General features: G+C 36.1%; 1 protein-coding gene across 15 annotated transcripts in view; it reads left to right on the forward strand.

The window, feature by feature from the left end:
* The first annotated feature begins 3,936 nt into the window (after nt 1-3,936).
* LOC129256942 (RNA-splicing ligase RtcB homolog) overlaps nt 3,937-20,522 on the forward strand; it is a 34,397-nt gene continuing 17,811 nt past the window's right edge. The window contains exons 1-5 of one of the 15 annotated variants that reach the window (XM_064097415.1): nt 3,967-4,401; nt 7,236-7,378; nt 10,560-10,680; nt 11,792-11,870; nt 16,301-16,417. In XM_064097415.1, the coding sequence (XP_063953485.1) occupies nt 10,579-10,680; nt 11,792-11,870; nt 16,301-16,417 (298 nt within the window). In that variant the 5' untranslated portion in view covers nt 3,967-4,401; nt 7,236-7,378; nt 10,560-10,578. Of the gene's footprint in view, nt 4,637-5,997; nt 6,146-7,235; nt 7,379-10,559; nt 10,681-11,791; nt 11,871-16,300; nt 16,418-20,522 lie in introns of those variants that run through there. The other 14 variants (XM_064097410.1, XM_064097417.1, XM_064097411.1 and 11 more) reach the window with 14 other exon arrangements.

The following is a 20,522-nucleotide window of genomic DNA, read 5'->3' on the forward strand; positions in this document are numbered from 1 at the left end:
AAAATGGCAGAGGTAATAATGGCAGAGGACATAAAAATGGCAAAGGTAAAAATAGCAGCGGTAAAAATGGCGAAGGTAAAAATGGCAGAGATCAAACTGGCAAAATGACAGAGGTATTAATGACCAGTCTTAAACCCCATGCAAAAAAAATCCAAAAGCCCCTCCAAATACATGTACAGTAGATTAAATAAGAAATGTTCTGAGAAGAAAATTAGAATTATAATGTTGAACTAATCTATAAAGGGTAACATTTTAAAATCACACTTTAGATCTTCTGCACCAAATTGATAACACTTGTGTTGGTATTTCTTTTTTTTCCTAGACTTACATGCACGGCCTTCTCATGTCAAATCGCTCCTCTGATATTCAAATTTGAAGCACACTTTGGATCCCAAGTATTGTACTTAATTCACAAAAGGGGAAATTCACTCTGACATAAACTTAAGTTTATTGTGAAACTAGCAGAGAATAATTAAAAACAATATTGGTGAGGGTTTTAGCGAATCCATCAAAGATTTAAGAAGCTATCAGAATTTTATATTTTAATGGTGACGTCATTTGCGAGTAGTTTTTCCCCTATTTTATGGTGTAATAAACAATATCAATCAAATGTCATTTAGAAAAATGAAAAAGGTTTTTATTGTACCTGAAGTATATCAACATACAAATCATTTCACATCCGCTCCTGAAAGACTTTTTAGCAATCATGAACCACTGATTAAAAAAATTGAAAAGTAGACATTTTGGTGCATAAAATACGGGGTAGTTACTATAGTATATGACGTCACAGATAAAAAACTTCTAATAACTTTCTTAATCTTTGATGGGTTTTCCGCAAACCTTCACCAATATATTTTTTCTGCTATTGGGAAGTATACATTTTGGCGCATAAAATACGGGGCAGGTGCTTGTATATGACGTCACAGATAAAAAAAAATTAACATTCATAACGGGGTTTAAACCTTCACCAATATATTTTCTGCTAATTTTACAGTAAACCATTTGTCAGGGTGAACTTCTCCTTCAAAGCAGGTCGATAGAATGGTACTAAGAAACACCTATGATTATTTTTACCTCTGCCATTTTTACCTCTGCCATTATTACCTCTGCCATTTTTACCTCTGCCATTATAACCTCTGCCATTAAGGACATTTGCCTTTTTCTTGTCAGTTTCTACTAAAGATCCATCTAAGACTTCATATATTATATCTGACTTATCTACTTTAATTTTGATATTCGCGTACCTTAAAAAAACATATTTTAAAGTTGATACTTAATTCTACGAGGTCTTCTTAAAAGTTACGAATGGCTGCTCTAATTGTTGCCTTAATCTTAGACTTTCTTGTCTCTTTATATGCATTGTAGTCTGCTTGTCTCTCATCTTTATTGTTGGTATAGCGCTTCCAGTTTCGTGTTTTTTCTTAGAAAGTTTCAGGATTGGTTTAGTAATATACCTAGATGGTCTTTTGTCTTTAGGGCCTACTATGGGCGGAAATCTGTCCCCAAAGGGAGGGAGACCAGGGGCTGGAAAATTTGACAAGCAAACAAAAAAAAGAAAGAAAGGTTTTCACAGAAAAATGTAAGGTCAATATGTCGATTGTGAATGATGTATATTTTTTCTCCTTCATAAAAGACCAAAAATAGTAGGGACTCATGTTGTGTCCCCCTACTATTTTCGGTGGGGGGCGCGTCCCCCTGGCCTGGGATTTCCGCCCATGGTCTTTACTATAATGTCTCATGTTAGGCAGTGGTGTAACAGGCGGGGGGGGGGGGGCAGGGGGGCAAGTTGCCCCCCCCCCCCTGGCGGTTTTTTACCGGGAAAATAAAAGAAAAACGGGAAAAAGAAAAAAGGAGGGAAAAAGAAAAAAAAGGAGGGAAAAAGAAAGGGAAAGGGGAAGGAAAGGGGAAAAAGAAAGGAGGAAAAGGAAAGGGAAAGGGAAAAGTGAAAAGAAAACGAAGAAAAAACTTTTTTTTTAATGGAAAAGGAAGGAAAGCGGGAAAATGTACGAAGAAGAACAATTGAGAAAGAACAAATCATTCCGAAATAGGCCTATGTAATGCAATAGCAAGGTGGGAAATAAATTAAAAGATGACAAAATGGCAAATAATAACGGGAAACGAAAGTAGAATGTAATTAGTCGAAAGCTAAATTGGAAAACAAAGAAAAGGGACAAGAAAAACAAAATAATAACACGACCGGGCTGCCGATGATTGAAATTAAAGAGCGGGAAGAAAGATGGACTGCAAACAACATTTTGCTATAAGCTTGCTAAATTTTATGCAAATAAGCTACCGGGGCTTTGCCCCAGACTCCACGCAGTAGGGGCTCTTCATTTATAACCTTCAAATGGCTCTATAACGCCCCCCCCCCCCCCCCGTTCAATCACTGACATACAGGCGCGGGAGGGGGTCTTGGTTCCACATCCAAAAGGAAATAAAAAAAATAATAGGAGACAACGTATAATGAAATTAATGGAAACAATGAAATGTGTTATTTGCTGAATATAATGGAAAAATCTATCACATAATTAGAATTCAATTTCAATAGGTTTTTTTTTCCAGCTCGCTTTGCACGCTGGCAACTTTTTACAAATTTTTTCCCACATTGCTATGTTTTGCCCCCTCAAAATATTTGCTTCATTACGTAACTGGGTTGAATAAATGTGTTGTGTAAAAGCTATATTTTGTATGTATGCCCGCGATTTGATTAAAATAGCGGCAATCTGCGAGGTTTAAATGGCTTTGATATCAAGAAGTTCCGGGCGCTCCGCCCCGGACCCCAACCGCACAGCACTGCGTATGGAAGGGTTGAGCCATGTCCCCAAAAATTTCTACAAACAAGAACAAATATAAAAAAAGGAGGAAAGATAAGCAAAGGAAAAGTGTAGAATATGATTTTATTTACTGAATATAATGTAAAAAAATAGCTCAAAGTTAGATTCTCATGAAAAGGTGATTTTTTTCTCGCTCGCTTCGCTCGCTCGGTACAGACCACAAAAAAAGGGAATCCAAAGAGAGAATATATTATTCTCTGGATATCATGTCAAAATCTATCACAAAAATGGATTTTTGTATCAAAAAGGTCTAAATTTTTGCTCGCTTGCTTCGCTCGCTCGCAACTCTTTTTTATACCATGATATGACCGGGACATTTTTGGCTCTTGCCCCCCCTGGCCACCGACCCCTGTTACGCCGCTGATGTTAGGCCTACTTCTCTCGCAACAAATTCCATCGATCACAGTTAAGAATTCCAATTAAGTTCGTCTTCCCAATATTGATAGCTTCAAGAGAATGTTTCATGGATTCGTAATACTAGTAGTCCCTTTTGAAATATCATACGAGTTTCGTTTATTTTCAGATCATTATCTATATCCAAATGGGCAAACAAGCATGCATGCATGATCGCGATTATAAATACTGAAGCGCAATAACTACCGTATGGCCCGGGGTGTCGGTCCGACTTAGCAATATGTTGGAAGTCGATCCGCTTCTATGACATGTTGGTTCCAACCAACGCATGTTGTATGTAAGATTGAGTAGCAGTTAGCAGGCACGGATCCAGGGGGGGGGGGCACAGGGGGCACGTGCCCCCCCCCCCCTTTGAGAAGCAAAATTAAAAATTTGCAATGTAATAATGCCTCTTTTGAAATTAAAGACCTTTTTTTTGTCATTTTTATCCTTGATTTGTCGTTGAAAACCTTTTTCTCCGAAAAATTTGCCCCCCCCCTTTTGGAAAATCCTGGATCCACTCTTGGCAGTTACGAACATGTTCGAAGAATGATTGGGCATTGCCCCATTGCTTTCAGTTTCACATATGAGTTCGAGCGGTCGATCGGATAAAAATAATTATGAAAAGGGCGATTTCATGAAAAACGAAAAGTTTTATGGGCGAGTTACTTGTGCAACTTGTGCAACATACAACATATACGTATTTATTAGTCTATGGCCGTGCTATTTCGAGCGCACCGCAGTGTACAGTCGACAATCGCCTTCGCCTGGCCAGGACCGGTGGCCGTGGTCCAGCGATTGCAAGCGCTAGCTTGCTCGGAAAGTCTGGTGCAGCCGAGCGGGCGGCCGCCCGCTCGCCGGCGCGGCCGGCCGCCTATGCTGTATATGACGTGACTGAGTCTGAGACAACTCTGAGCATACAGTACAGAGCCTTGCAACTTGCTCTTGCACAATTGTGTGTGTGGCGACAGATTGCGAAATAGGCCATCATACCGCACGCGCTGATCTTACTTGGCCAAGGACATCGCATTTTATTTTCAATTTAATGCTTTCAAGGCATGCCGCTTTCAATTTTATTGACGTTGTTTGACGAGGTAACCAACTGCCTTTACGGAGTCTGACTCTGAGCTGAGTCGAGCCAGCGCCTAGCCCTGAGCTGACGGCCTAGTATTGAGTAAGAAGAGGGACTGTTAGTGTTGACTAGCTGACTGACTGAGAGTGAGAGAAGCTAAAGCTGGAACGGGAGCTGAACCTAAGTAACACAATTGGTGTTGTTACCGTACTGTTAGTTAGGCCTAACGTAGATCTAGGCCCTGGCCTAACAATTGTTGTCTTGACTTTGTCTTTGCCTGCTTTGGCGAAAGAGAGACGGTTGGATCTAGATCTACTCATTTCCAAGTTAACAACAGGTGAACAGTAGAGTAGAGGCGCACGGCCAATATTGGAGACTGTCTCCAATGTGGGAGATTATCTCCAATATCGGAGACTTTTGTAAAGAATTTGGGTATCCAATTTCAGAGACAGTCTCCAGTTTCGGAGTCCAATTTCCTTTGTTTACATTTGCTGCAAAAGGATTACATTGGCGGCAAATAAAAATGTACTGATATAGTGATAAGCAGATTCCTCATGAAAAATTACCCCTTTTCACCGTCTACTTTAAAAATTCACCGTCTACTTTTATTTTGATAAGGAATTTTGTTGTCGATCACACACAAAACAAATGGGCTTCTGACCTCAGTGAGACAAAATTTTGGGTGGAAAAAAATCATACTTTTGTTGGTTTTGTTTCTTTTGTCCTCTTGCAAAGCAAGTCTCCAATGTGGGAGATTGTCTCCCCTATTGGAGAGTCTCCCATATTGGCCGTGCGCCTCTACTGAACAAGGGCCTACAACATTTGAATTTTGATTTGGTAATTAATTGAACAGAAAAACCTCAATTTCTCAATGCATGTAAAGTCTAAATTAAAATTCACAAGTTCAAATTAACTGCCTGCCCTAACGTGAGATCAAGTATGAGATTAGACCAAAAGCTTCAGTCTCTGTATTTTGGTTGTTCCGCTGAACTGCGTTGGCTCATCGTAAATGGGGATTGTACTTGTAGTAAAATGTCAGAAATTGTTGAATAAATCCCCAGAAATGACGGTTATTCCTGTCTAGTATGAGATAAGCCCGATAAATAGGTTTATTAATATTCAATATTAATAAACCTATTTATCGGGCTTATCTCATTGTAAGGGTAGGGTGTCTGGAGAAAAAAATTATTTTTCTTATTTCACGAAAATATCACATTTTCTTTGTGAATTTGAAGAGAAATGACCTTCAGACTGACAGAAATGTAACATTTTTGAAAAAAATCCAATTATTGGCTGCAAAAAAAGAAGAATGAAATTAGATCAATTTTCAGCATTTCTCTGCCATAGACTGTAGTTAAGAAATGGACACACACAAATCCAAATTTTTAGCTTCTGAGAGCTGTTAAGTGTTATAAATTTATTATTAATGCCAAAAACTTGTCCATAAAGAGTCCAATACAAATATTCAATGTTGATGAGTGCGATCGTTCCGAATATTGCATGAGTGTGCAAGTTGAAACAGTCTATTCAACGACGCGAAGCGGAGATGAATAGACTGTTTCAACTTGCAACGAATGTAATATTCGGAACGTCGCACGAATAGAACATTGAATATTTGTTTTATACAACACCGATGGCTTACACTTTAGACTAGATAGGCTAGATCCATAGGTCTAGTCTATGACTAACGCGCGTTAGGTCTTTAATTTTGCTTACAATGTTGTTTTTTGGGAGTCAGTAGATTTAAACCAGTAATCCCAGGAGAGTCAAGTACTTTCAACATAGATAGATCCATGAGGTCAAATTTGTGAACGAATTCCATAAAATCCAGAAGGAAATCCAGAAGGTACGCAGTCGTACCCTGGGAATAATTTGCTTAGCAACGTACGTACGCGCAATGTGTTCAGCTTAGCAATGTTTATGCGCAGTGCTACGTACATCGGTCAGAGATACGAAAACGTGATTACGCGCGTATACCGCTAATTCACTTAACGTGTACGGGGCATGTCCATGGGTTCAGTGTGCCCAGGGATCTTGCAGTGCTGGCTCATTTACTTCAGCGTGCTATAGTCGACTATAGCACGGCTATCATATCTTAGCGTGCTATAGCTGATTCCTCTGAATGTCATGTGACACGCTTTCATCTAATCAGCTGTCAAGGATCTATCCATGTGTTGTATAATATACAAATAATGCATGCAGCCGAGTGCGTTAGTGGAAATGCAGAGCACGCAAGGTTTCTTTAGATAGGTGCCGCACTGTGCACGAGCCGCTGGCGGCGAGTGCCCAGCGTGCACCATCTGAAGAAACCGAGCTTTCTCTGCATTTACTTTTACGCACGACAGAGCAAGTGCATTATTTGTTTTATAAAATAGCAACACAGAAACAAATTCTTGAAAAGTTACAGTACAGTTTTGTTGGAATTCCACCGCACTGGTTTGCTTGAGCGTGCAATGTCAATTTTCGTTGCGCACCTTTGGCACTGCCGTGCAGTGCACCAAAAAAGTTGGGTGTCATGTGACGCGTATTGGCCAATCGCGATGCTTGAAATAATACACCTATTTTATAAGATTTTTTATGCTCTATCTGATGGTATGATTTTTATAAAGATTTGGAAACCAGATCACAATGAAAAATTGCGACAAAATGAAAAAAATTGTGCAAAACAGAAATTTCATTTTCCCATAGAAAACGCATGGAGAAATGGCAATCTCAACACACACAAAAATAAGGGTTTGCAATTTATCTCTAAATCCTTATTTAAAATGATCATATAAACTTGTCCTTACTGTCAAAAGAAGCCCCTGAATTTTCTCTTTCCATACATGCCAAACACAAGTTAATAATCAATTCAGATCACATTTTTCTAGTAGCCTGAACTTCCCCGAAATAATGTGCCATATTTTCCCCTAAATCAGCTGTTTTTTATTTTTTAGGCTTCAGACACCCTAGTAAGGGATATGCTCCTCTGAGACTTCACTGGGCCTGGCTCCGCGGCATCCCCTCCGTCAATGTGTAGGGAGGACAACAAAAATATCAGGAAATTTTGAAAAACTTTGAAGAAACAGCAGATTTATCAGTGAGTCTGACTATATCAGAAGAAGAAGAACAGATCTAAGTTCTAACAAGTTTAGACTCTAGATATCTAGAGTAAAATTACCAGAACTCTAAGTTCCAACATAACTAGATCTAACTAAGAGTCTATTCGATCTAGAAATGTTAAGTCTTACTCTTAACAAAAAGTTGATTTGAATAAAAAGAGAAAAATCCAACAAAATCATAGCAGTAGCACTGAACCTTCCATCAAAATTGGATGTAAAAATAAAGGTACATGGTATGACTTCTTATAGTTTTGCTTTAATTATAGATTCACAAAATAGTTCTTCACATCCTTTCTGGTCACTAGTGGTCAGTATGCAAATGAGGGGACTGATGATATCACCCACTCACTATTTATTTTGTACTCTGTTGAATGCACTTTTCAGAATCATGTAGATCTACCGTAGTACGGTCTTAAAAACTTAATTGCTGCCATTTTTTTCTGTATTTCATTAAAAAAAAAATTGGCTGTTTAACATCGATTTTGGTCGTTTTGTGGCAAATTCAAATGCAAAGCTGATGTGGGAAATCACACAACATAACACATTAAAAAAAAGATTTCCATAAATTATTGAAAAAAGCTTTTATATACAGATATTACATCACTATTGTGTTACAGACATTACATATTTGTAGCACAGATGAAATTGCCAACCTGTACAGGATATTGTTGTGTCTATGCTGTAGTGAAATCCAGCATAGATCTGATTCATTTATGGATGCTTTAGTATGTATTAGTGATACAGTCAGTCGGCAAGCCCCTGTGTTAATGAGCAAATGAGCAAGATTTATCCAAGTCCTCTCGTGGCTGAATTCATGTCCCTCCAAAATCTCGTGAATTGTGAGACTTTCTTTCTCAAAGAATTTAACCACTTTTTCCTTGAGTAATATTGATTATTTTTATACCATGGGAAAGAGTAAATGTTACTCTTTTATATTGGTCACTTTTGAATAAAATATTTTGATAAATAATTGAATTTTTTACCTGAAAAGATGCATCAAACAGAATTTTCTTCCTCTGTTTTCACTTGCAAATTGTGCAACATGTTGCGTTTTAGGCACAAACATTATTTATATCATCAGAAAGCTCAAACTATATTTTCTTACAATGTCACTCTTGATATGTGGCATCTTTTAAATGGGTCAGCAGCCAGCTTTTTCCATCAAGATGCAAGACAAGATTTCTGAAATTTCTGGGTAACATAAAATCCAGAGTTCTGATTGGCTGAATAATGTTTTCAGAACAACTGGCGCGGGTAATTTGAAGAGATTACCACATGGTGAGTGTGACCTTGCAGAGGCCCAGTGTGGGGAACATTGGAATTTGCGTGGGTGTGTGGTCTCTATGACCAATCAGAGCGCAGTATTCTTGTTTTTGAGCTGCTAAATGTACTTGGCCTATGAAAAGCTGGCTGCTGACCCATCTAAAATACATCTTATAAAATTATATCATATTAAAGCTTAGATCTTCAGCTTTAACATGATCTAAGAATAATTTGTGCTCAAACAGAAATTAAGTGTGAAAACAACAACTTTTGTTGCATGAAAAAAATTATTTGTTTCATGTTTTAGATCAAAAGTTTTTCCTATATTACAACATCCTTCTAAAAATCCAAACACATGATCTGAAAGAATGATTCTTCTTCTTTACAAAGATACCAAAAACATGAAATTTGGTCAATATTTAGAGCAGCAATGGCCGAATAAAAAGAGGTGTTTTGGTTCGCACCAAGTTCATTAACAATGCAAAAACCCTCTAGTCATGAATATCACTTGGATAAAAGAAGCTACTTTTTCAGGGCTTGCTGACTGACTGGATACATGCAGTTGTTCATGTTTAAGATGTTACATTTTCAGGTCAGAATATCAAAATGTCAAGCTTGCACTCGCATACTTGTTTAGATATAGAGCCTAATGCATCTTGTTCTTCACTTGATTGCAAAATGTGCAAAATGTTCCATTTAAATCCCAACAGATATTTAACTGTAATGGGAGAAAAACGCTTTTGAAATATTGTAATATTTTATTGTAATTTTCAATGCTACCTGAGTATGGTTAACATTTACGTTACAGATGCTTTACCAAAGCTTAAGACAGGATTTAAAGACAAGGGGTGGTATTCTGAAAATTGTCTTTAACTTTTCTTGTAACTCAGCAAGATAACAGCTCGCTAAAATTTTCTTAAATCATTATTCTGAAAATTGTCTTATCTCTGTAAGGACTTCCCCTATTTTATCTCTGACAAGCCTAATATTTTATCAACCAATCATAAAACTTTTTATGTGTTTCAGTCAACCAATAGAAGCGTCCCTTCTAAAAAAAATAATTAAGCGCATTGTTGACATGCGGCGTAATTTCCTTTGTGCCACCGACGCTTATGCTTGTATACTACTGTGCTAAAATACACGTGGCTTTTCTCAGTCATATTTTCTTTGAAAAGATTCATCTTCTCGAATGCCAATTTTCAATAGCTGAAAAGTCTACCGATCCGTTGTTATACATGTAACCTCTTTGGAATGTCTCCTTTTGTAAAACATGTTCTTGCGGGATGCAGCAAGAAATTATTATTGTTGACCAAGAAATATCGCATGCAACAATAAGTTACAATAGCCCCCTACCTCTTGTAAATTTTCTTGTATTTTGCAAGGAAGTTAACAGAATGCAAAGATAAGAGAATTTTCAGAATATGTTTTATCTCGATATGTTATCTTGCGCATAGAGGTTTATGCACCGTTTTTAACTTTACGCATCATTGTAACTGATATCATAAGCGCTTAGTAAAAGTTACAAGAAAATTTACAAGAAAAGATACCAGAATTTTCACAATACAGATTTTATTGTTACTCTAAATATACAAGAATATTTCTCTTAAGACAATTTTCAGAATACGGCCCCAGTTGAAGAAGCTTGAAGGATATTCTCTCTGACTCACGGCCAGTGAATCAATGTGTTAGAGATGAGGCATGAAAATATAAATGAACATGTTGCACAAGTCTAGATCCAGCATTCTAAACACTCGCAGTCCACCAAGATCAGCCTGACTAATATGATAAAGAACAGCATTGCAATAGTCTAGTCTATGCTGTGTAATATTATCTGGAATATTACCAATGCTTGTTCAATTTAACAAGATAGGGCTCAAATGTTTCCTTTTTTTGTAGATTCTGTAAGTTGTTGAAGATGGCGACTACCGTTCGAACATACAATGAGGAACTGAAGTACCTCAACAAACTTTCTGGCAATTGTTGGCAGATCAAGAAAGGATTTGTTAACAATATGCAGGTAAAATCTATATGCTAGATAATAATTTTTTTTGGGGGGGATGAATAATATCTTCAAAATATATCTTCTGATTTATGTTAAAGTCAAATCAATGTTAACCAATGCCTTAAAGCAAAGGTAACCCCATTGTCTTCACTTACTCATTTGGAGTATATATCATTATTCATATGAATGACAGATTTTTATGTAAGCACAATATTCGGATTATGATAATAAATGTACATTGATAAACCCCCTTTTCTTAGATGTATTGTAACTTCGAGTGCTTACTGTGAATATGAAATCACATTAACCTTCCACAACCCTATTTAGGCCGGCTCGGAGGAGTCAGAGCCCCCTCAACGATTCGCACAATATTTTCGCCACAAAATTTTTTGACCGCGCCACTCGCTGACTTTTTACGTTCAAGTCTTGGGCATGGGTACGTGGTTCTGACATTACGCAACATTTTGTAAGGCATGTCAGACCCAAAATTGCTCTAAAACGTGATTTCGTGTATAAAGTAAATGCAAATTGTGTTTTCAACCAAAAATCATATATGTATGATTATTTTTAGTTTTGCTGGTCTAAACGGATTTATTTTATGCTGTTTATGAAATCAAAAGAGTCCCCGACAAAGTTCATGGAAAAAACAATGAAAAACAAATGGTCCAATAACAAAACAATACATAAGAAATTGCAAAAAACAATATGATACATGAGAAATTGATCTGATATCGCAATTTTTTCACATTTATTTGCTAAGAACACAGAGTTTCTACACCAAAAATTAAAACATTTGGAGCGTTATTTAGGGAATTAGAGGAAAAAGTATAATTTTGCATACTAATTACGCATAAATAAGCATAATCAATTAATAGCGATTTGCATGAAATATATTCATACAGAATTTTGTAGATTATGTCCCATGCAACCTGCATGCCAATTTTCGGCGCGATCGACGGCCAAGATCTCTAGGGGGGCCGGGGAGGCCCCCCTCCCCCGCCATATGATATCCCAAAATACCCCGGCCTAGATAGGGTTGAGTTGCTGATAATTACTAGATGCCACTGAAAACAAGAAAATATAGTTGCAATCATGTTTTCTATATTATACTTTTATTTATATACAGGTGGAAGGACGCTTTTATGTTGACAAGAAGTTGGAGAGGCTGATGTTTGAAGAGCTGCAACATTCCTGTAGATCAAAAGGTAATGCATTCTTATCTCAGCATGTTTTTCTTTGTCCATTGCCTCCATTAATCTTTCTCTTTGAATTTTATCCACTGTATATACATGTACTGTAGTCTGTTAATAGCATAGAGATATATACTAATAATGCTAGAGGGCGTATTTCGTCAAATCGCTGTGATTACGCGGAGACCGGCCGCCATTACTCGATAGGTCTTCGCAGCCTGCCATGCGCGTACAGTACCTATGGGGCATGTACTGTGATAGCACAGAAACGGAACAAAATGATGACATATGAGCGCGAAAGCAAATGGAAAAGTTAAATAGTATTGAATGTACAAAATTACAGTTTAAATTAACAAAACATCTAACGAAACTGAGAACAAAAATGCCCATATATATATATATGGGAATATCAATATAGCGCATAATATACAGGCCAATGATACATCCCCAATTGTTTTTGCTTTGGTCATAACATTTCGATACACTAATATGACTGTTATTTTCTAAAGATTTGGAAGGGATAAATAGTAAAAATAACATGTAGGCCTGGGCATATTGTTCTAGGGAGTCCTATTGTATAAACTTAACTGCTATGGAATAAGAGGTACAGCTATAAAATGGGTTAACAGCTATCTGTCGGGGCGTAAACAATATACTATTTATAAAAAGCATAATTCTGAATCTAAGATCATAATGCATGGTGTTCCTCAAGGGTCAATCTTAGGTCCCCTTCTATTTTTAATATATATAGATGATATCAGATTTACTTCCAAAAAGTTGCATTTTACAATATTTGCTGACGATACAACAATTTCCTTGTCAAATGATAATGTAAATAAATTATGTGAAAATCTCAATCAAGAATTAGTTCATGTAGAAGAATGGTTAGTCAAGAATAAACTCATAATAAATATTTCTAAAACAACATCAATGATATTTTCAAATTGCCACTTCAATCCCAACGATGTTAGGATATATCTCAGCAGTAAGGAAATTCAACACACATCCTATACAAAATTTCTTGGCATCCAACTTGACAATAAACTCTCCTGGTCTAATCACTTTAATTACTTATGTTCGATTATTTCAAGAAATATAGGTGTAATGAATAAATTAAATTTCCTTCCCCAAAACATATTAATCAACCTTTATTATACAATGGTTTATCCATATTTAACTTATTGTAATGTTGTATGGGCCACCGTAGCCAACAATAACCTAAATATGTTAAGATTATTCAAATTACAGAAAAGAGCAGTAAGAATAATATGTAAAACTTTTAATTTAATGCCCACACTAGTGTCCTTTTTAAAAGATTAAAAGTCCTGAGTGTATTTGACCTTTATAAACTATCCCTTGGATCATCTATGTATTCTTGTCACAAAAAGATAATCCTGAATCACTAAGCAGATATTTTTGTCTCAATACTACTACCCATTCTAACCAAACTCGTAGACAATTTGATTTTCACATGCCTTCCGTCCGTACTTCTTTTACTCAAAAAACTATAATGTATTCAGGTCCCAAATTATGGAACTCTCTTCCCCCTACACTTAAAAATAGTTTATCCCTTAATAGTTTTCAACGTCAGTACAAAGAAATTCTGTTAACAACGTTCGCATCCAATAACAACTAAGTAATTGCGTAAAATGACTATAATTTCTGTGTTTGCCCTTCTCCTACACTTTTCTCACTAATTTCACATGTCGATTTTCTGTGACCCTCCACATACGCTAGTCCTTTACCTTTTTTCTATCATTTTCCTAGAAAGGCAAACACTTCATTTTAACTTTATTAATGCTTGTTTTTTCCTTGTATTCTTTTGTCTTTGTATGTTCTATTTTGTATCCCTTCTTTTTCTTTCTTTATTGGGCTGGAACTTCTAAGATCCAACAGATCTTTAATGCCAGTCCACACTCGAAGCCTGTTTTGTACACTATTTACTGTATTATCATTTTTGTTACTTTGTTTGTTCTTGTCATTATGTATTATTTATTTACCTGTATATATGTTATTTTTATCGAGTGAAATAAATGAATTGAAATTGATTAACAAATTTATAACATGTTCAAGTTGACCTCAGAAATTTTGTCAAGAAAGTTAACTTGGCCTATACAGGCCATATCACAGTGTCTAATGCATATGAGACACTGGCGGATCTAAGTGGGAGGGGGGCAGAGCCGGCTCGTGACCCCCCCCCCCCCCCCACAGTTAAAATTTGTAATGTTAAATGCCGTTAAAACACACTAGTGTACCCCCCTTTGAATTATCCACCCCCGGCTCCCCCTTTTGGAAAATCCTGGATCCGCGCCTGATCTGAGACACAATGTATTGATAGAAAACACAATTGCATTATTTTCGAGTAGTTTCATAATAACCATGATGCTGATAATTTATTTCTTCATTTTTTAGAATAATTGTTATAATTTATTTTCCATATATACATGTATAGATCTACACATAGAAATCATATGGGCATAACTCCTTTTCCCCCATGGATTTAATTGTGTTGCTTGAATACTAATTTAATCATGTTAATGACAAAGATTTCCTAACACTGGCACCGGCCTCTCGGCTCTGTGTATAAACAGATATAAACACACGTTTTACAGATTATTTTTCCCCCTTTTTTTGGTCATTTTAAAAGTATATACTGAATTTGATTTTCTCATTTTTTTTTAATGATACGATTTCCATGGATGAACAAAATTATTATGTCAGTTTATTATGGGGCCGCGGAATGATTTTGAAAGTGGTGGTCGGGGGATGCATAAAATCACAATCAAATTTTATTATGTACTGTTCATTTTCACTTCAGGGAGGGGTCCGGTCGCGCCCCCTGTACTTGAATACTTTTATTTTGATTGTGAATTTGCTTGGATGCGTATGTCACTTCACCCCACCCCCTAAAAAGCGAATAAAATAAACCGATTCTAACTCAAAGAGAAGGGTATTAAAAGCAACAATTTTGGAACAATGAAAAGTCATTCTAGATATTTTTAAAATCAATATCTCATTTTCGGTGCCGTATAGGCCTGCAGATTTTTATCATATTCCTATGAGAAAAAAAATTAATAAAACCACTGAAGACCCAATATAGTTTCACCATTGATGGTGTAACGGGAGGCTCACCAAGAAAAATTAATGAGATGCCCTGAAATACTACTTGCTAATAAAACTAAAATAGCTCATATATAGTTTATAGTTAGTATAAGATAAAAACACTAACTTATACAAATTATTGTACATTAAAAAAACTATTACTAGAATATATTTCATACAAATTAAGGCAAGTTACATAATGATAGTAGGCCATGTATGCTCAATTTCATAGGCCTACTGGTTTCTTTTTTTTACGAGATAAGAATGTTCATCTGTAAAATTGTTATAGGGCCTATCCGATTTATGTAACTTTGTATTATGTTTGAATGGAAATGAAATTTTTAAAAATGAATTGAAGTGAAGTGAATTGAAATTACAAAATTATATCCGACATAAATTGGTCGATGAGAACATGGAATCATGTGGATGAAGGAATTGCCAAAGGACGATGACAGTTAAAGCCAAAGGTATAGGGAAATCCATAGAAGATGGGCTGATTAACTGTCTTTTTGAATTAAATGTCAAAATTTACTATCAATGTTTTATTTTATTTATTCATCTATTTATTTATTTATGTGTTATCAATATGTTGTCTATTATTATAATAGGCCTATAAACGGACAGGGGGACAGGTATTCGTAGATGCAAATTATTTGAGAATTTCATCCCGAGAATTCAGGTAAAAAGACAAATCAATAACTGATCCCCATGTAATCACACAAATAGTTTATTGAGATGCAATTTGTCATTCATATTTTCAATTGTATATGAGGTTGGATTCTTTTCTTCAAGATAAAAGCCGGAGACAGCACCCTTTTTCACAGCGTCACATGTACGAGCTATGTTTACATCCGGGTACTTTTGCAAATCGAGACCTATCGAGCAATGGCCGACCACGCTCCGCGCAATCACAGACGTTAAGTACGCGCGCCTATGGCGACTCCGCACTCTAGCGTAATTAGTATACATCTCTATGGTTAATTGCTACTTCTTCTACTGCTAATACTACTACTTCTATCGATTCTTTGTTTTGTTCGTCTCTTTCTTTTTCTCATAATTTTCCTCCTTTCCTTCCACTTCCCCTTCTCTTCCCTTTCTTTTCGTTTTCTTTCTCCCATCTCTTCACTTCCTCTTCTCTTCCTGGTTCTTTGTCTTCCTCCTCTTCCCCTTGAAATCCTTCTCTTTTTTCTCCTTTATTCCTCCTAGTATTTTCTCCTCTTTTTCCTCTTTCCATTCTCCTCCCCCTTCTCCTTCGCTTCCACTTCTTTCTCTCTCATTCTCTTTCTTATATCCCTTATGAGTATTTCAATTGAAAATGTATTCATATTATACACACATTACAGGTGTTGGTGGTTTTTTACCAGCGGTTAAACAGATCGCAAACGTAGCAGCATTACCAGGCATCGTTGGCTACTCAATTGGACTACCAGATATCCATTCTGGATATGGCTTTGCTATTGGTAAGTACTGATGGCCTCTAACAGAAAGAATACCATGTAGAATATGGGCAATTATTTTACAGATACTGACTGAAATATGAATACGTAGTACTATTTCATGATGGGTGATATATAATGGACCGAATATCATTAGTTCTGTGAAGTTTAATGTCATCAATTTGGTGGGTTCACAATACGGTGCGCCATCTATCAGTTGCAGCGGACAGGCCGAAATTCGCAATGCCCCATGGGAGAAGTCGACATCCGTTATGCGCGCGCTAGCACTAAAGTGCATGCATGCCATAGAGGTGGATAAATTAAAGCTTTACTTTAATCTACCTCTATGATGCATGCAAAGTACATGCATGCATGCGATTATTCAGCGCTGGCCAAAGCGGCTCGACTGGATGTGCTGTTTACAAGGTCCGGGAGGTTTTGTCTCACCTGCTAGCAGTGTGAGACTACAGGTGCCGGTTTGGTGGCGGTGGCGGCGTCAACATCAAATCTTAACCGAAGGTTAAGTTTTTGAAATGACAGCTTAACTTAGAAAGTATATAGACCTGGGGCGGTATTCTGAGGTCATTTTATCTTTAAAATATTTTATTTTATCTCTTAAAATGAAATTGGTATTCTGAGATGACATTTTATCTCTCAGATAAAATTTACAATTTTATCTTGCGTATAAATTTTATCTTGCGTAACTATAGATAATACGCAACAGAACAGTGCCTGCATAGACATACCCATCGCGTATCTGGGTATTGCAACGCGGATGATGTGCTTGCGGCCAAGTTACTTTGAAGAAAAAAAAAACTTAAAGAGGGTAGGGGCTATTTTATCTCCGCGACGTTGATTTCACCAATATTTCTAGGTGAATTAGCCCCAAATGTTGACATGAAAATGAAGAAAAATTATATATTTATTGAGAATAACCCCTTAACGTCATTCCTGTACAATCAGAAAGTATTTCATATAAGACTTGTCTTGACTAATATTGTCTTTGAAATGATGCTTGAAAAGATGCCATATAGACTTAAAAAAAGATGAGAGTATTGTCCTTTTTTTAAAAAAGAAATGTAAAGACGCGCAAGCGTATAGTGCAAGCGTATTTGAAGTCAATAAATTGACGCAATCTCACCCCTTTGCCACACCTCCTGGCGGAATGGATTTCAATTGGTTGAGTGACACGAGAGAGCTATAAAAGCGCGTTTCTAATTGGATATTGATTAAAAAGTAGGTGTGTCTTACAGAGATAAAATGAAAATAAAATTGTTCTCAGAATACCAATTCGGAGAGATTTTAAGGGTATTTTATCTCACTGATTTTAACAGAGATAAAATATTTTATTTTATCTGAGAGAAAATGGATCTCAGAATACCACCCCAGGTTCATGAAACTTGGACATAAGGTTCATCAAGTATTACTGAACATCCTGTCTGAGTTTCAGGTCACATGACCAAGGTCATTTAGGGTCAATGAATTTAGACCAAAGTCAAAATCTTACCTAAGGTTAAGCTTTTGAAAGTTCGTCATAACTTCGAAAGTATATGGACCTAGTTCATGAAACTTGGCCATAAGGGTAATCAAGTATCACTGAATATCCTGTGCGAGTTTCAGGTCACATGACCAAGGTCAAAGGTCATTGAACTTTGGCCATGTGGGAGTATTTGTTGAATACCCATCATAACTCTGAAAGTGTATGGATCTACATGTAGTTCATAAAACTTAGACATAAGAGTAATCAAGTATCACTACACATCTCGTGCGAGTTTCAGGTCACATGACCAAAGTCAAAGGTCATTTAAGGTCAATGAACTTTGGCCATGTTGGAGGTAATTATTAAATTGCTGTCATAACTTTCAAAGTTTATGGATATAGTTTATGAAACGTGGACATAGGGGTAATCAAGTATTATTGACAAGTCTTACGTCACATGATCAAGGTCAAATATCAACTTAGGGTCAATGAACGTAGTACCGTATTGTATGAATCGCGTAATGCAGATGAGACTGCCAGAGGCGCTCCACTTGTTTATGAATTCTTGCCATATGGTTTCATTTTTGTAGCATCAAAGTCACTTTACAGTTAACTAGTACTGAGCGTGTCTGCCTGCGTGTGTCTGTGCACGATGTGGTCCCCGAAGTAAGAAATTTTGCCTTTTCGCTGCAACCAATAGATGGCGCACCATATTGTAAATCCACCGAATTGTGAGTCCTACCAAACAACTAGTATCCAATATTCTTAGCAGACAACAACTATAACACATGTACAATATCTCTTTGTTCTTCAGTACTTCAATTGGTTTAGGATATATCAGGGTGCTACATAACTTTTTTGAAGCACTTGCCCAGTCGGGCAAGTAAATTTTCAAATAGTTGGAAAATACTTGCCCGAATATAGATTTCACTTGCCCGAAAAAATCCTTCAAAACAAAGTTTTATTGCTTCAAAACAAGTTATAGCCTTATAGTTTTACATACCATACCATTGACGGCTTTAAAAATACATTTTTCAACATGACTACTGATGTACCTTGTAGTTGTATTTCTTTTTTTTAATGATTTTTATCTTGAACATCATGACAAAATAAATGGTAAATATGCTCTTTAATTAATTTCCTAATCTCATATATTTTCCATATATTTTGGAGGGGACTAGGACACACAATAAAAAAAGGGGAAATCACTGAAAATAACCAGAGAAAAAAAATGAAGAGATGGGGAGAGAATGAAAGGAAAAAAAGTAAGAAAAACAGAAAGGACAAAGAAATAAAGGAAGAAAGAAAAAAAAGGAAATAAAGAGAGAGAGAATGGCTGCGGGGAAGAGAAAGATGGAAAGAAAGAAAGAAGGGAAAGGAGGATGGAAAGAAAAAAGAAATAAAATAGAAAAAAATGAGAGGAAGGGAAAGAAAGGAAAGAAAGGAATGAATAAAAGGAAAACAAGAAAGAAAAAAAAAAACAGAAAGGAAGGAAAAGGGAAAAAGAAAACGAGAGAAAGGAAAGAAGGAAAATAGGAAGAAAGAAAGGGTATAAGGATAGATGGAAGGAAGGAAAAAAAGAAAAGAAAGATACAACGAAAGACAGAAATAAATGAAGGAAGGAATGAAGGAAAGAGATGAAGATAGACAGAAAGAAAAAATAAGGATGGATGGATGGAAAAAAAAGAAAAATCAAAAGAACAAAAGAAAAAAAAAAGAAAGAAGGAAGGAAAGAAAAAAAATTGAAAAAAAACTGAGGGGAAGAGAAAGGAAGGAAAGCAAAGAACGAATAAAAAAGAAAAAAAGGTAAAAAAAAAAGAAAGGAAGAAAGAAAAGAGAAAAAGAAAAAGAAAAGGTAAAGGATTGATGGAAGGAAGGAAAAGAGAAAGAAAGAAAATGAGAGAAAGGAAAGAAGGAAGATAGGAAGAAAGAAAAGGTATAAGGATAGATGGAAGGAAGGAAAAAAGAAAAGAAAGATACAACGAAAGACAGAAAGAAATGAAGGAAGGAAAAGGAAGGATGGATGGTAAAAAGAAAGATCAAAAGAATGAAAGACAGAAATAAAGAAAGAAAGAAAGAAAGAAAGGAGAAAGGAAGAATGAAAGACAAAAAGAAACAAAGGAATGAAATAAAGAAAGAAAAGAATGAAAGGGATGAAGAAAGTAAGGAAGGAAAAAAGACAGGAAGAAAGGGTAAAGAATGGATGGACGGAAGGAAGACAGTAAGAAAGAATGAAAGGAAGGGGAAAAAGAAGGAAGGGTTAAAGAAAGAGGTAAACAAAGGAAGACAGTAAGAAAGAATGAAAGGAAGGGGAAAAAGAAGGAAGGGTTAAAGAAAGAGGTAAACAAAGGTTGGATGGAAGGAAGAAAAAAAGATAGAAAGAAAAGAATGACAAAAAGTAACAGAAAAAATGAACAAAAGAAGGAAGGAAATTTAAAGAAATAAAGAGAGATTCAACAGAAGGAAAGATAGGCAGAGAGAAAGAAAATAGAGAGGAAGAAAGCTCAAACTATCCAATCATAAATAAAGAAGAAAATTTATCAATTTCATTGGCTAAAAAAAATAGTTACGAAAGAAACCATGTTTATCAACATACACACAAATGCATATGTGGGACTGTCAAACAATGTATTTCAGTGTGTGCGATACA

This window comes from Lytechinus pictus, chromosome 3 (assembly GCF_037042905.1).
Source record: "Lytechinus pictus isolate F3 Inbred chromosome 3, Lp3.0, whole genome shotgun sequence".
In the NCBI taxonomy this organism is placed as follows: domain Eukaryota; kingdom Metazoa; phylum Echinodermata; class Echinoidea; order Temnopleuroida; family Toxopneustidae; genus Lytechinus; species Lytechinus pictus.